Source organism: Idiotropiscis lumnitzeri, chromosome 1, assembly GCF_059441095.1.
Source record: "Idiotropiscis lumnitzeri isolate Australia: NSW breed Sydney's pygmy pipehorse chromosome 1, RoL_Ilum_1.0, whole genome shotgun sequence".
Taxonomy (NCBI): Eukaryota; Metazoa; Chordata; class Actinopteri; order Syngnathiformes; family Syngnathidae; genus Idiotropiscis; species Idiotropiscis lumnitzeri.
Genome location: NC_142391.1, coordinates 11,867,801 through 11,881,703, shown reverse-complemented (window position 1 = coordinate 11,881,703; position 13,903 = coordinate 11,867,801). Strand labels below are relative to the sequence as shown.

The window sequence follows — 13,903 nt, the reverse complement described above, 5'->3', positions numbered from 1 at the left end:
TAGGAGACCCACGTCCCCACTGCTGACGCAGACACAAAAAAGTCAGGCTGGGGTTTGCCAACAAACACTTACCTGGAAAATCGCAAGTCCTCCTGGGAAAATGTTCTGTGGGAAGATGAGACAAAAGTAGTCACTACTTTTGTATCTGACAAGTAGAACAGGAGAAACAGTAGACTTGATTATTGTAATGGTCTTCTTACTGGACTCCCTAAAAAGAGCATCAAACCGCTACAGCTACTAATTTTTGTAAGATACTTTTTGTTTTTTTCTGCTTTGCTTCTGAAAGTTGTTAGTAAATGCTAATGGCAAAAAAAAAAAACTTGTTCATGTCAGTTTGGACTTTTACTCCCAAATCGGTAATTTTATTTGTTTGACTTACTTTCTAGTCCAGATTGTGGACACCGACTATCACTTCTGTGGGATCGTGTCGCAGAGAAATGTGAGTCTTGTTTGAAGGACAGCGTCGCCATGGCGACACCAGTAAACAACTGGTCAGCGCTGCTTGCAAAGGAGATGCTGTGATCACCATCGGCGTATCTTGCACTACTATCTGTCATTGACATTTTTAGAAGAAAAAAATGCACAAGAAGAAAGTCATCAAAGTGAAAAAGACAAAAACCAGGTAAGTGAGCACATCTTTTTTTTTGCCACAATTTCACTACAATCCTTCCTCCTTGCGCTTACTGCCTCGACTCAGAAAAGGAAAGAGGAGCGGTAGACGGGAGGTCAAAACGGACAAAGACTTTGACCTGGATAATGCAAAAGCCAAGGTCGCCCTATGGGAACTAAGACTCCGGATAACTGAGCAGACTCTCGCAGGGTATCGCGAGAGCTCTGGCCAACTGGCGCGCGCCAACGTTGAACTTTTCAATAAACTGGCACGCGCAGAGCGGGAAATCATTGAAGCCACCGCCCATTGGCAAAGGCGGGAGGCTGCAAAAGACGAAAAGGTAAGTAGGCCGAGGTATACAACAACCAGGCTAATAACATTTTAAAAACGTATTATCTATTTTCTCATAGATTAATGTACTCCATGACACGCTCAAAAGTCAAGAGGCGCTAGCTCTTGAGCGGCAGGATAAACTGGTGAGTGCCAGCGGTGCATAAAAGCGCATGAATTTGTTGCTAAAAGTCGCTAAATCACGTTGCCATTGCGTGATTACGTCATTGCGTAATTACGTAAAAACGTGACGGGCAGAAAACTTAAAAACGTATTCGTTTTGGTTAATTTGAAGGATGTCCACGATACTTGTGCACCTTGTGAGCACTTCTTTTTCTCGCTGTGACTGAGGAAATTATGTTGTCATATGGAGAGGGAAAAAAGTTTGCATTTTACGTTTTGCTAGGCCGCAAAAAAAAAAGAAATACGACTAATGAAATGAGGATTTTATTGATTTGAGATTTAGCTACCAATAGAACAGAATATTTGATGACAACATTTAGAGGGACCATGTGTGCCTTTTATAAAATGAGTGATTTATCAAAAGTTGATACATTTTCCACTCAAACCTTTTTTTTTAAGTTGCTAGTTGCTTTTTGGAAAAAAATGGTTTCAGGGATAGACTCAATATTTCCTAAACTCTGCAACAAAAGTACAAAGTTGCGGGAATAGTGAGTGCATGATAACAACAACCACAATGAAACCGTAAACTGCTGCTTTTTTACCCGTCTTAAATCAGCCTAGCAGAGAAGCTCAACTGCTCCAACCGAAACCCATTGGACAGGAATGTTTTATTGTGTTGGCATTATTGTGCAAAACCAAACAAAAGAAAGCAGTCATAAAGCTAAAGCAAACTCATATTCCCGCTTGGGGATTCTGGATTATTTTAAACTTTGCGTTAAAGCATAATTTCAAAGGGCCTGGTGGGAAAAGTGATAAATAAATGTGTTCACCACACCTCATATGTCACTCATAAGAAGTGGTGGTCTGTCAGGGCGAGGCAACTAGCATTTCTTTTCTTCTTCTCTAACAGTATTGTATCGTAATTTTCTTTCTTTTTTTTTTTTAATTCAATTAGAGTTCAGCCACTATGTATTGCAATGCTAATCTAATCTGCCCAGAACCTTCAGAATCAGTATTGCTGGCGATTGTACCTGAAATTACATTACCAAGGAAAGACTTTCCTTAACTAATCAGATTTCAAATTCATCCTCACAAGCGCAACAAGATGGCCCTCGATGATGTCAGCATTTTTCCATCCTTTTATTTGTTGGTCAGAGTAAAACCTATTTTGCCAACAATTTCAACTCGTAAATTCTCTGTAGCCATCTGCACATATTAATACATTTTGTAATCAGCATCTTTTGTGATTGTTGTGTCTTTTTTTTTGCGATTTATGTTTTTGTCATTTCAAATTATGATTCTGGGCTACTCTAGATCATATTTGGCATAGTTATGTGCTGTTCTATTGCAGATTTGTATAGTATCGATTTCTATAAAAAATGGCTGCTACATGGTAGCCATAACTCAAACAAAAAGTAGACTATTCTACATGTCCTCTGCGCTGACCTCTCCAAAAGTTAAAAGAAAAGAACAATCAGACTGGCTTGACCATATTTCAAGTAGCTTTACAAGACAACAAGACAACATCAGCCTGCATCTGTTTTCCAACTTGCAGCCCTTACTTCATGCCAGTAAAATGGCGGCAGAAAATGAGGCACAGTCTGGAAAGATCTCCATTTTAGATATCTATGCGACTGTCACGTATGTCAAAAAATTGAATGTAATGTGGTCGACTCGGAAGATGCATTTTTGGGCAATAAAATGAGTTCCCATCAAACTAGGCGACTGGCTGAGTGCTTAGACAGCATAAATCTGGAATTTTGATAGATTCAACCAAACAATTACACTACAAAGAATTTTGCAAATGGCTCAACCACATAGCTTGTGGAATACGCTGATGTAAAAGCTGACCTTTTTTTAAGATAGCAGTCCATATTTTATGCGTAGATTGATGCCCTAATGTAGGCAAATGCTACATTGCTATGTGAAAAAGATTGACTTGGCCCAAAGATGTAATCAAATGGGTGATAACCTCTCATTTAGTCATCATGTACATGTTTGTGGGTTTCGTCTTTTGCCAGTCTCTTGTGATTTTGGTCACTTTGTCACATTTTTATACAGTACTGGTTTCTCTGGTGGTATCTTGAGGTATTTCGTTCAACTGATATGACCTCACGTCAGCGTGTTTCTAACACGGTGGGTTCTGGTACCCAGTTCTTGTTCCTCAACTTTTTCCACTCATTGAATTACTTATTTTGTAGAGGGACAGTTGGTTGGTTACAACTTAGACCAGGAGTGTCCAAATCCAATCCTTGGGGGCCATCCGGATTGGCTTTTACAGAGCTGTGTTGGAGGAGGGAAACATCTAGAACACGTAGGCCAGGAGGACCGGATTTAGACACATTTTCATGTGAAAATTTGTCTTAATACTTTCAACAGGTTGAACATTACACACTTGAAATCAGTGAGATGAAGGAGCTGTTCAGAAAGCGAGCCGGTGAGTTTGAGATGATACAGGAAGGATTTAGGACGATTGAGGAGTTCCAGACGAGAAAAGCTCAGATGGAGCAGGAGCTCAGTGATGTGCGTAACAAACTTTTTTTTTTGTTTTGTTTTGATCGTTTTAAAAGTAAGTATGATAACTTCCGGTATGTACATTACAGATCAGAAAAAGCATGGAGCTCGCTAAGAAGGAGCACAAGGAAAACTGCGACAAGATGGAGTACAGGTTCTTCAAAGAAAAGGTATTTTGTGAATTCAGATGAGATGGAATTCGAGTAAAGTTGTGATAATAGTTCAGATGTTTCAAACTAAAATGATTGTGAATACAGAATTAATTCAGTAAATTCTACTTGGAGGTGTTTAAGAGTAAACTTCCTTGTAGGCTCGACTGGAGAAAGATGCCGAGGAAACGATAGCACAGGTGGAGGAGCAAGCCCACCATGAAGCAGTTTTGTAAGTGCGCCCACTGATGGCCTAATTTTAATCTTTTACTGCATTTTCAGAACCAAAGAACAACTATATGGTCTTATAAATATATAATTTCAAACTTGATGTTGTTCCTGAGCCGCACTGCTCGGTCATGTGCTCGATAATGGACAAAGCCAACAATCACATCCCACACATCCCAGAAAGGCCTTCAGGGAGGAGAGTGTGAGGCCCTGTTTGGTCAGTTTGGTCAATGAGCTAACACTTGACCTCATAAAATAAAAAAATAAAAAACATCTGCAAAAATTGTCTTTGCCTATTATACTGTATTACAAGTGTAAACATTATTAATAAGTTCAAAACTTACTCTCTTAAGGTGCGTCCTGCTCATTATGTCACCAGACATGGTGGCAGTAGAGCTAAAGTGTAGAAATGTAGAAGAACCAATAAAGTATTGGGCCGGGCTAAAGAATCGTATGCAGCTAACGGGCCACACTTTGTCCACCCTTGGTATAAACTATTAATCAAGCTTTTTAAATACATGAATAATACAACACAGTACCCTGCCATTCAAAGGTTTTCTCAGAATGAATAATTATTGGGCTCACTCGTTTGCGCTGGCGGCCCTTCAGACAGCTGGACGACGCCTCGCGCTGTGTGTTCAAGGAGAACGTCCGTCTCAATGAGACACTGAAGCACCACATGAAGGAGGCAGAGGAGCTGCACAAACTGGCAAGCTCGTTGGCGAAGGAAAACACGTCCCTGGCAATAGACAAGGTAACACTTGGGGCCAAAGGACGGCAAACAGCATGGCTGCTATTATTGGGCAGAGCTTCGATATAAAGACTTCTCATTTCTTCAATCACGGCAGTTATGAAACGTCTAATTCAGGCGGCTTCTCTCCCTGTTGTTTGCTTGTTCTGCTTCTGTGTATTTTCTGCGCAGCCTCTCGACGTGTTCTGTGGTTGTGGTGAGTTTCCACTAGCCTACAGGTTCGGTGGTTTCTCCTAATACAAATAAATATTGGCTGCATTCACATACGTCTCTGAGATGATGACAGTAAATTGTTGGAAATCAAACCTGACTCGGCAGCCAAGCTTGGGATACAATTGCCCATTTGTTTTCCCATCTACCCAACCCACAAGACATTAGTGATATCCAGCTTTTGGATACAATTTCAGGATGAACCAAAAAATGCTCCATAACTGTCAAAGGTAAACTTAATTTGACCTTCTTAACATTTCTGAACAAACATCCAATTGTTCACTCCTTTAGCATTTTGGTGTTTAAAGTGCTGCTATCAACTTTTTGGTGCCGTTTTGGTCTCGGGATGTCACGTGAACAATATGATTAAGGGGACAGTTTAAATACCAAATGTTCTGGTCAAAAGACTGATTGGAAAAGATTTCTTTGGATCAAAGGCCTCTTGTCGGATAAAAGCTGTGTAATGTAAAATTAAATTCATCCGTAAATGTTCTAGTGCATTTTAGGTTGATCCTGAAATTTGACCCAAAAGCCCATTCACACAAGCCGTTTGTGAGTAGCACATGTTGGGTATGAAAGTAAAATGACTTTTTCTTGTGTCCACTCCTCCAGAAGACACTGAACATGCTGGCAAAGAAAAATGCAGCCCAGTTGGTGGCCCAAAAAGAAGAGTTGACCCATTTGAAAGAAAAGGTAGCTTCCCTGGAGCAGACCCTGCAACATAAGAGAGTTGAACAAGAGCGTTTTGAGGAAAAGTTGCTGCTCGGCTGCCGGGCCGACAAGGCAGAGTTAGAGAAGCTTCAGAGTGCGCTCTCCATGCGGGAGAAAGAACTAAAGCACATGGAGAGGGTGGCTGGCGCCATCATGGAGCAGCGCTCGGAGCTCGAGCGCTTCTTCCATGAGGCTCTGGCACAAGTGAAGGACGAGATAGCGGCCACTCGGCTTCTGTACAAAAAGGAGGCGCAGCGGGCTTATCACTTGACACTCAAACAGGCCACAGCAGGAAAGATCAAGTTCCCGCCCATCCGCACCTTCCAGAACACTCCTTGTAGCACCAACTCCATCTACTCGGACATGGAGGAGGCCGCACGGTGGTACGTCATCATCCCATCGCTTCTGCGAGGTGTTTTTTTTCACCACGAAATTTAACTTCTCTTTCAGGATCCATCAACCGGGTAGTCAAGTGGACATTTCAGATCTCACTTGGGAGCAAAAGGAACAAGTTCTGCGTCTCCTGTTTGCTAAGATGAATAGACAAAGGCCAAGGTAAAATAATTGTCTTACTGATTGCTTATTCATCACTTGTAGCATTTACCCCGAATGTAAGCATGAACTCAGAGGAACAAAGCGCAACAGCTCGTACATTAGCTCAGGCTGGACTTCTGGTGTGTCCTCCCTTTTTCTAATGTTTTTAACAGTCATTTTCTCGACTTAAGAGGATACCATAAAACATCAGTTAGGCTTCAACCAATTTTCTTTTCCATCCTGCTGCTTAAAAAGAATAAAGAACGGAGTCTGGGCCCAGTAGTAAAAATAGAAACAACCATCTGGTCACGTCAATGCGCTTTCGGACTATTGGCTCCTCCTCCTCACGTGCATGCTTAAGTTTATTTAGTCCTTTGAACGTTTGTGGTCTGAGAGCAGCTGGAAACATGATTTGAGAGGGTCTGTTCAGCGTATCTGGATGTATGGCGAGAGATCACATGAGCACTTAGGTCACCTGACGAACAGAACATCTTTTGGCTCATGTGGGCGCATCTCGCGTGGACAGAGGTGACAAACGCAGAACACGAGGCAATGAGCTCGTGCTTCAACTGCAACTCTTCATTGCCCTGACAGGAGAGCCAACAATCCGGTGGCGTCCTCGTCTGACAGTCAAGTCGCTGGGTAAGACACCAAATGAAATGTTTCGGAAATAAAAGTTATACCTCATCCTTCCAATTATAAAGCCGGCACCGATTTACTGGGCCGCACATTCCGTGTTTAGCTGCAAAGATGCTGTGCTGTGAGAACATGAGTGATGAATCCGTTACATTTTTGCATGTATAATGATAATGAATTCCTTCTGGATTAGAGAGGAGCTTTGCGCCCTGTCAACCTTCATTACGCAGGCGCCTGACTCCTTCCTACCCACCAACACCAACTGCCTGGCTGAGAGACGCACCACATGACGGTCCACATGGCCTTGATGTCCATCATGGAGCTTTTGATTTGTCTCTCAGGTGCATGTACGCCACATTGTTAACGCTATTGGAACGTCTTTCTATATTTTCATCCCTTATTGATTTAAGTGTTTGACTCACCCTGTCAATTGTTTAACTTAGCAAGACATTTTAGACTGTTTGCTCTGTATTTTATGCTTCCAACTTTGTGGTAAGAGTTTGGGGAAAGCCTTTTTTTTCTCTCTCCACTCTGCTGCGAACAAAGCAAATCACTCACCCTAACCCCGTTGAACAACTTTTGGAATGAGTTTCAGAGATTGTCACTGTCTGGCCAAAATCATTGACCTCAAGAATGTTCGAGTTGAATGGACGACCCAAAGAGAGAAAAAAAAAAAAAAAAGTCAGCCCGGGGATGCAGGCGTGCAGTTCCCCACTTCACAACCCACAAAAATACCAATTCCTCCATTCCTATTTGCCCTTTTATTACATTTTTGAGTCTATGACATTTTTTTAAATCCTCATATCTCATACAACAACTTTTAGTTGGGCACCTCCTGGTCGTCGCACCAATTACAATTGCGATCCGGGCCATCTTTTGCATTACCTTGAGAAGTTTGATTCCTTGTTTTCTTCTTCATCAACACCACTTGGAACCTCACCCTTGCATGTTGGCCCTCGACTAGACTCTTCCATCATGTCACGCGGCTGTTCACTGTGAAACTGGCCATTGGCCAATGCTCGCTACTCTTCCCATAACATGCCATCTTAGAAGGAGCAAGGCGTTTGGTAGGCATGTTAGGTGTTACAGGAATGGCACAAAACTGTGCAAATGGTTGAGTTTTTTTTTGTTTTTTTTTTAGTTCCTGTTGGTATAGTGAGCTGCTGTCCCAATAATTTTGTTCAAGTTCTCTCAGCAGGTAGGTGGGTGGTAAAAATATCAACTGGAGTGCGGTGATGCATTTCGAGTGCCTGAATACTATCAGAATATGTATAAAGTCTACTGTTTATGAAGTACCATCAAGTGACCGAACAGTCGTCATTTTTTTGGAGACGGTCTGCTAGTCAATATGGGTTATCTAGTGCCCCATTGTTGGCATGGTAACAGCAGGACTCTTGAGTGTGGCATCCTCAGCTTTCCACTGGGAAGTGATCGTTTTGATCTGTGTGTAGAACTGGATGCCCTGGATACAAATAAAGAACACCATTTTTGTCTAAAAGAGTGACTCTGTTTTGCTTTCCAGGATCGAAAAACATTTGTTTGCTTACTTGTTTTCCATAGAAGTTCATGTCGCCTCTGAAAGATCCTCTTGATCCGGTGAAGGAGAACATGGGCAAAGGTACGGGAATGGGAACATTGACTCCGACCTGCAAAAAAAAAAAAAAAAAAACTATTTTACTGACAATTCCATGTTTGGGAGGTTTATAAAAATCCCCCAGGGGCCTAAATTGCAGGGACAAGCACCAGCACAAAGATAACTTGCGGCTTAAATTTGCAGTTTTACAAAACAGCGAGTGGGAAAGGGGGGTGGAGACATCTTTGTTAAAAGTGTAAGAGAGACATGGCACGGTTGCTTCGAATGTTCGAGAAGGCACAAGTAGGTTTGGCAAAGAGCGTAAGAGGGGAAAATGTTTGTTTGTTGGAGAGGAGTGTTGCACATGGCCTACACAGCATTCCCCGACATGTGAACAGCAAACACAGCATGACTGGGCTCCACCAGCAAACAAACAGTGTGACGCCTGGCCGTGCTTAAACAAGACCCTCGGAATCCCTCCATCTTTAATAGAACATGTCCCTCTGTTTTGTACATTTTGGTCAGGGGCAAACAGCTACACTAGACATGGAAAATAATTCTTTTTATATCAGGTGCTTCCCATTGGAAACATTACGGAGCCATGACGACGCAATGCAAATAATTTGTGCTTAAAAACAAAGTGTCATCCATACTCACCTGGCCCACGTCCACCTCGTGAGTGTATTTGCGAGCTGTGGCGCCATTTGTAGTGAAAATGGCGGTACCGTTGCCGTAGGGATTGCCGTTGACCAAATGGATGGCGTCATCTAAAGTGTCGGCCTCAAGGACAACTAGCACAGGTCCGAAAATCTCCTCGGTGTAGCACCTCATCTGAGGCTGTGGAAGCAACAAGCGCTTGTGAAATATCTTATCCCTCCGTTTTCGCTAGCTTTTTGTCATCATTAGCAAGTGACAAAGTCGCCAGACAAATGCAGCACACATGGTCTGACAATTACTAATTTGCAATAAATGATGTCAATGGAATATTGGATTAAATACATACTTTGACGTTGCCAATGATGGTCGGTCCCACAAAGTTTCCGTTCTCGTAACCAGTTACTTTAACGCGTCGCCCATCCAGAAGCACCTTGGCGCCCTCGTCCTCTGCACTTTGGATCAGACTGCACACTCTCTGCTTGGCCTGTGGAGAGATCAGGGGGCCCACATCCGCACCAGGTTGGTCTCCTGAACGGGCCCCAGAAACAAGCGGTTATACGGTTACATGTACGCCGGCGCTCACATGATGTGGTAGCGACATTCCAAAAAACATTAGCCAGAAGCACACAAATAACAGAGAGAAGAGAAGAAGAGAACTGAAGGGGCAGCCTGAGGAACTCCCTCAGAAATTGTACATGAGGGTTTCCTGTGCGTCATATTGGTGAAAATCTTCCTCTCGCTTTCTCGAAGATAGTTATGCTCGGTCAAAAGGCCTTCAGGGCAACCAGTGGCTCTAGTTGGGGAATTGAACTTGAACCATACCTGCATTAACACGCAGAGCTTTGGTGCGCTCCACAAGCTCAGGTAGCCAGCCGCGAGCCTCGCCCACCAGAATGGCCGTGGATAGTGCCATGCAGCGCTGACCGGCGGCCCCAAACGCAGCCCCGACCAGCTGGTTCAGAGTGTTCTCCTTGTTGGCATCAGGCATCACCACACCGTGGTTCTTTGCTCCCTGCAAGTCGAGGAAAGAAGATTTTCAGATTTACTTGATATAATGGCACACATGGCATCGTAGATAAGCGTACACTTTTGTGCAAAGGTCTTTGACCACGACAAGTTGACTTGTTTTTAAATTATCTTTTTTTTTTAGTTTTTACAGCAGTTGATTTGACTTAGAAACAGTTAATATGACAAACATAGGAACGTATTTGGAGAGGCATGTCCTCATTACATCTGTTTTGTGACCCTTTTTTACTTCAAAGTTGTTCTAACTTCCACAGATTTATTGTTCAAACTGAGCATGTGTTAGAGTGGATTACAAAAATAAATTGAATATTGTTTTTGGTAAAAAAAAAAAAACTTTTGCAACATATTTGGTTAACACATACTGTCGGTCTAGTATGTTTCTGAGTTTTTTTTTAGTTTTTTTTTTATCTTAATCAATTTGGTGGTGCATGCAAAGCTAAGTATTTTTCTTTAAGTAGAACTTGGTCTGGAACGTTTGAGAAGCACTGTTTACGCAGCATTTTAACATTCTTAACCATCACGGGAGTAGAAAGAGAATTTAAACACTATAAAATAAAACTAAAATAAAGTCAAACTGTTCAATGTTTGGAATCGCCTGGCATGAAACGATCAGGGAATGGGAAGGTGTTTACGGAGCAACACTGCCACCTGGTGGTGTTTTGTAAGTAGACCCATTGCCAGAATTAAGCAGATCATGAATGTTCTTGGTAAAATTATTTCAAGAACATTTTGGTTGAACAACTTCCCACGTTCCACAGTACTTTACATGGTCTTAATTTAGTGTTTTTCTTGGATTGCACAGTCAGTATTACGAATGGCTCCGAGGTGCATGTAACTAACTACATGTGCTACAAGCAGAACTATGCACTAAATACTCACACTTTTTCCTTTTCTACGGTTGTCATTTGAGTGGTTTGTAATTTTATTCCAACTGTTTGAAAAAAGATAGCTACTGCAAGTACGGTCATTATAGCACAGTTAATAGCTTAAGACATATAGTCAGTACCCTACATACATTTCGTGACTTGCATGAAGCATCCTTCAACTCATGGATCAGACTCAAAAAGAACAACGTGTTGTATAAGGCTGCCACCTAGTGGTCATCTTCAAAACGTCATGGCTTCAGTGTTGCCACTCACCATGTTGGACTGCACTCTCTTTCCATTTTTGGAGCCCCTCTCATAAATGTATTCGCCAGCCTGATTGGAGCCAACAAAGCTGATGGCCTTGATGGTCGGATGGTCACAAATAAAGTTGACAGCTGCGGCAGGAAGAATGGAGATAAACTTGAAAAAGTGACTCCATACACACTCGGAGACCTGGCCAATAAAGATGAGTCATCTTGTGACATAACCCTTACTGTGTCCAACACTGTGAGGTCTTATGACTGTGTCATACAGTCAACTAGGGTTAGTACGAATTGGAAACACAAACTCAAGTTTAATTTTATTATATTAATTAAAATTGTCACAGCCTGGTCGAATAGCGTTTAGCCAGAGAGGGCCCATGTTTCAGCTCAATAGTGTTTGCTGAATACTCCAGCGAACCTCCGCATGTTTGAGCTTCAGCATTCACCAAGTACCAAAATACACAAACCTGCTGGACAAACTCTTACCGTCATGTTGTCCGTGGATGATGTTGAGGGTCCCATCAGGAGCGCCAGCATCCTGCAGCAGCTTGGCCAGCAGCATGGCGCACGTTGGCACCCTCTCGGAGGGTTTAAGGAGGTAGGTGTTGCCGCACACCATTCCCATGGGAAACATCCAAAGCGGGATCATGGCAGGGAAGTTAAACGGTGCGATGCCGGCACATACGCCGAGGGGCAGGCGGTACGTGTATGTGTCCATATCCTTGGTGATGGACGGCAGAGTTTCACCAAGCATCAGAGAGGTGATGCTGCAGGCATGTTCCACAACCTCTGAGATCATAGAAGAGAGAATGTAATTACTGTTCATTCAGCCACAGATTTTTGATCGGGGTTGGGGATGCTACAGCCTGTAGGGTTCAACATCCATCCGTTTTCTCTAACAAATCCATTTTTCATGGTGCATAAAGTTGCAGGTGAGCTGGAGCCTATCCAAACCGACTTTGGGCTAGAAGCAGCAGACACTATGAACTCGCGATCCCTTTTTTCTCCAGCAGAGCGGCTCATCCAACTCCATAACTTTTGCGAGGCAGTGACAGAGGGTGGTTTGCTAGCCGTTTATGCTCATTTCGCAAGCTTGATGGTTTAATACTAATATAATGCCAGCCAATCACTGCCACCAATAGAACTAATTTGCATTCTTTCTGCACAAGTGTAACAAAATTCTGTTCTAAACCCACCGAGAAGCCACTTCTTTATCTCATTAAATATTTATTCTGAGGCACCAACTAAACGTAATAACTTCCTCCCATCTCCAGCACTAATAAAATGATAATTTCTTCCTCCGAGTACATTTTCTAAACATAAGTAGGCACTCAAAATTTTATGATAGTTTGTGACTGAACGGTCAAGCAGAGAAAAGTGCCCTTTGTTCCGAGTGGCTGACATAACTCATTAACCATTTGTATAACCACAAGCTAAAGGACAGACGCGTTCATGCACACGCGTTACTTACGCAATCCTCTGAACACATCCCCCTCTGCATCTGCAAGGGTCTTGCCTTGCTCCACGGTGATGGACTTGGCAAGTTCTTTCTGACACACAATAGGACCATCTGATCAGTTTGAACTACAGAGTCACCGGTAACATTATTTAACCATTTGCCTTACAATGTTGTCCTTGATGAGCTGCTGATAGCGCAGAAAGACCTGCTGCCGAGCCAAGATGGAGGTCTCGGACCAGGAGTGGAAGGCCTTGGCGCAGGAGTCGACGGCGGCAGACATCTCCTGCTGAGTGGCTTTTGGTACACGGGCAATCACTTCATTGGTCGCCTGTGGTGCAGATTAACCACATGAATATTTGAGTAGTTGATGTCAGCGGTGGCCTTTTAAGTCAAGTACACTGGTTGCATACATTTGCATCAATGAAACTGCAGGTCTTGCAGCAAAACCTTTTTTGAGTACTGAAGGGATGCCAAAAAGAAACCATCTTAGGAGCATTTAGATGGCAATTTTACAATACTTACAGGATTGTGAATATCAATCCATTCTGATGTGCTGGATTCAACAAACTTCCCATCGATGAAAAGCTTAGTTGTGGGCTGTGAGGAAGAAAAAAAACAAACAGGTCATTCATAACATATTTTATGCTGAAATGGAAATTACGTACAAAGCTATAGAGGTCTTTACACTGACCCTGGAGGAAGAGTAGCACATGCGGCCAGTTTTAAGCAGGACCTGTTAAAAAAAAAACAAAGAAAAGTAATTTAATGTGATACTGTCTTAACATATTAGAAAGATGATCCGCGCACAGCTGGTTGTTTTCCAGTTGAAGCCATACTCCCACAGGATTAATAAGCAACTATTTGTGAAATGCCATGTCCGGTCATTCTTGAAATGTTCTTCAAAATGATATTGGATAGAATACAAGTGAAGATAATCCTGTCTGAGAGAAGGTTGTAAACAAGTCTAAGCCCCAATGACCTCTTAGAGTTTGTAAACACTTGTCAAAGTGGCAAATTCAACGACAGGCGGTTTCCAACTTACCTTTGTCTTGAGTGTTGACCTGAAAGCCAAGGAGGCCATGGTGGAGATGTGAGTCCACATAAATTAACTTCCCAGGTGAGTAGAGGGTGACCTAAAGTCGACCGCGGTCAGTTTTCACTTTAATGTGGTGCTTATGCATGGGCGGGCCTTAAGTACATCTCAAGATCACCATTGGTCCGCACAAATGCTATTTGGTCCAATAATCGGTAGGCAATTTTTGA

The 13,903-nt window shown here is 42.6% G+C and overlaps 2 protein-coding genes across 2 annotated transcripts; one reads left to right on the top strand and one right to left on the bottom strand.

Moving 5' to 3' along the window:
• Positions 1-563: 563 nt before the first annotated feature.
• LOC148343209 (basal body-orientation factor 1-like) lies at positions 564-8,264 on the top strand. Its single transcript, XM_088317068.1, is given in 11 exon segments — positions 564-622; positions 698-950; positions 1,021-1,086; positions 3,443-3,643; positions 3,646-3,747; positions 3,888-3,958; positions 4,564-4,708; positions 5,528-6,009; positions 6,077-6,181; positions 6,755-6,802; positions 6,990-8,264. Coding segments are annotated over 11 exon segments (1,614 nt in total). The 5' UTR covers positions 564-578; the 3' UTR covers positions 7,087-8,264.
• aldh6a1 (aldehyde dehydrogenase 6 family, member A1) lies at positions 7,543-13,849 on the bottom strand. The gene is made up of 12 exons (XM_088317056.1): positions 13,683-13,849; positions 13,332-13,373; positions 13,163-13,237; positions 12,807-12,968; positions 12,653-12,731; positions 11,668-11,970; positions 11,192-11,313; positions 9,849-10,038; positions 9,373-9,554; positions 9,027-9,206; positions 8,344-8,442; positions 7,543-8,258 (listed from the first exon to the last, which is right to left on the bottom strand). Exons 1-12 carry the CDS (start codon positions 13,740-13,742, stop codon positions 8,154-8,156), a joined length of 1,599 nt encoding a protein of 532 aa, XP_088173182.1. The 5' UTR covers positions 13,743-13,849; the 3' UTR covers positions 7,543-8,153.
• Positions 13,850-13,903: the final 54 nt, after the last annotated feature.

Bases quoted from the DNA above. Each gene is read 5' to 3' on its own strand.
- aldh6a1 (XM_088317056.1), bottom strand. From the start codon at position 13,742: ATGTGGACTCACATCTCCACCATGGCCTCCTTGGCTTTCAGGTCAACA. The intron at 12,969-13,162 runs GTAAGTATTGTA...TCTGCACCACAG, and splicing joins GGATTGATATTCACAATCCT to GCGACCAATGAAGTGATTGC. The intron at 8,443-9,026 runs GTGAGTATGGAT...TTTTTTTTGCAG, and splicing joins ACGAGGTGGACGTGGGCCAG to GTCGGAGTCAATGTTCCCAT.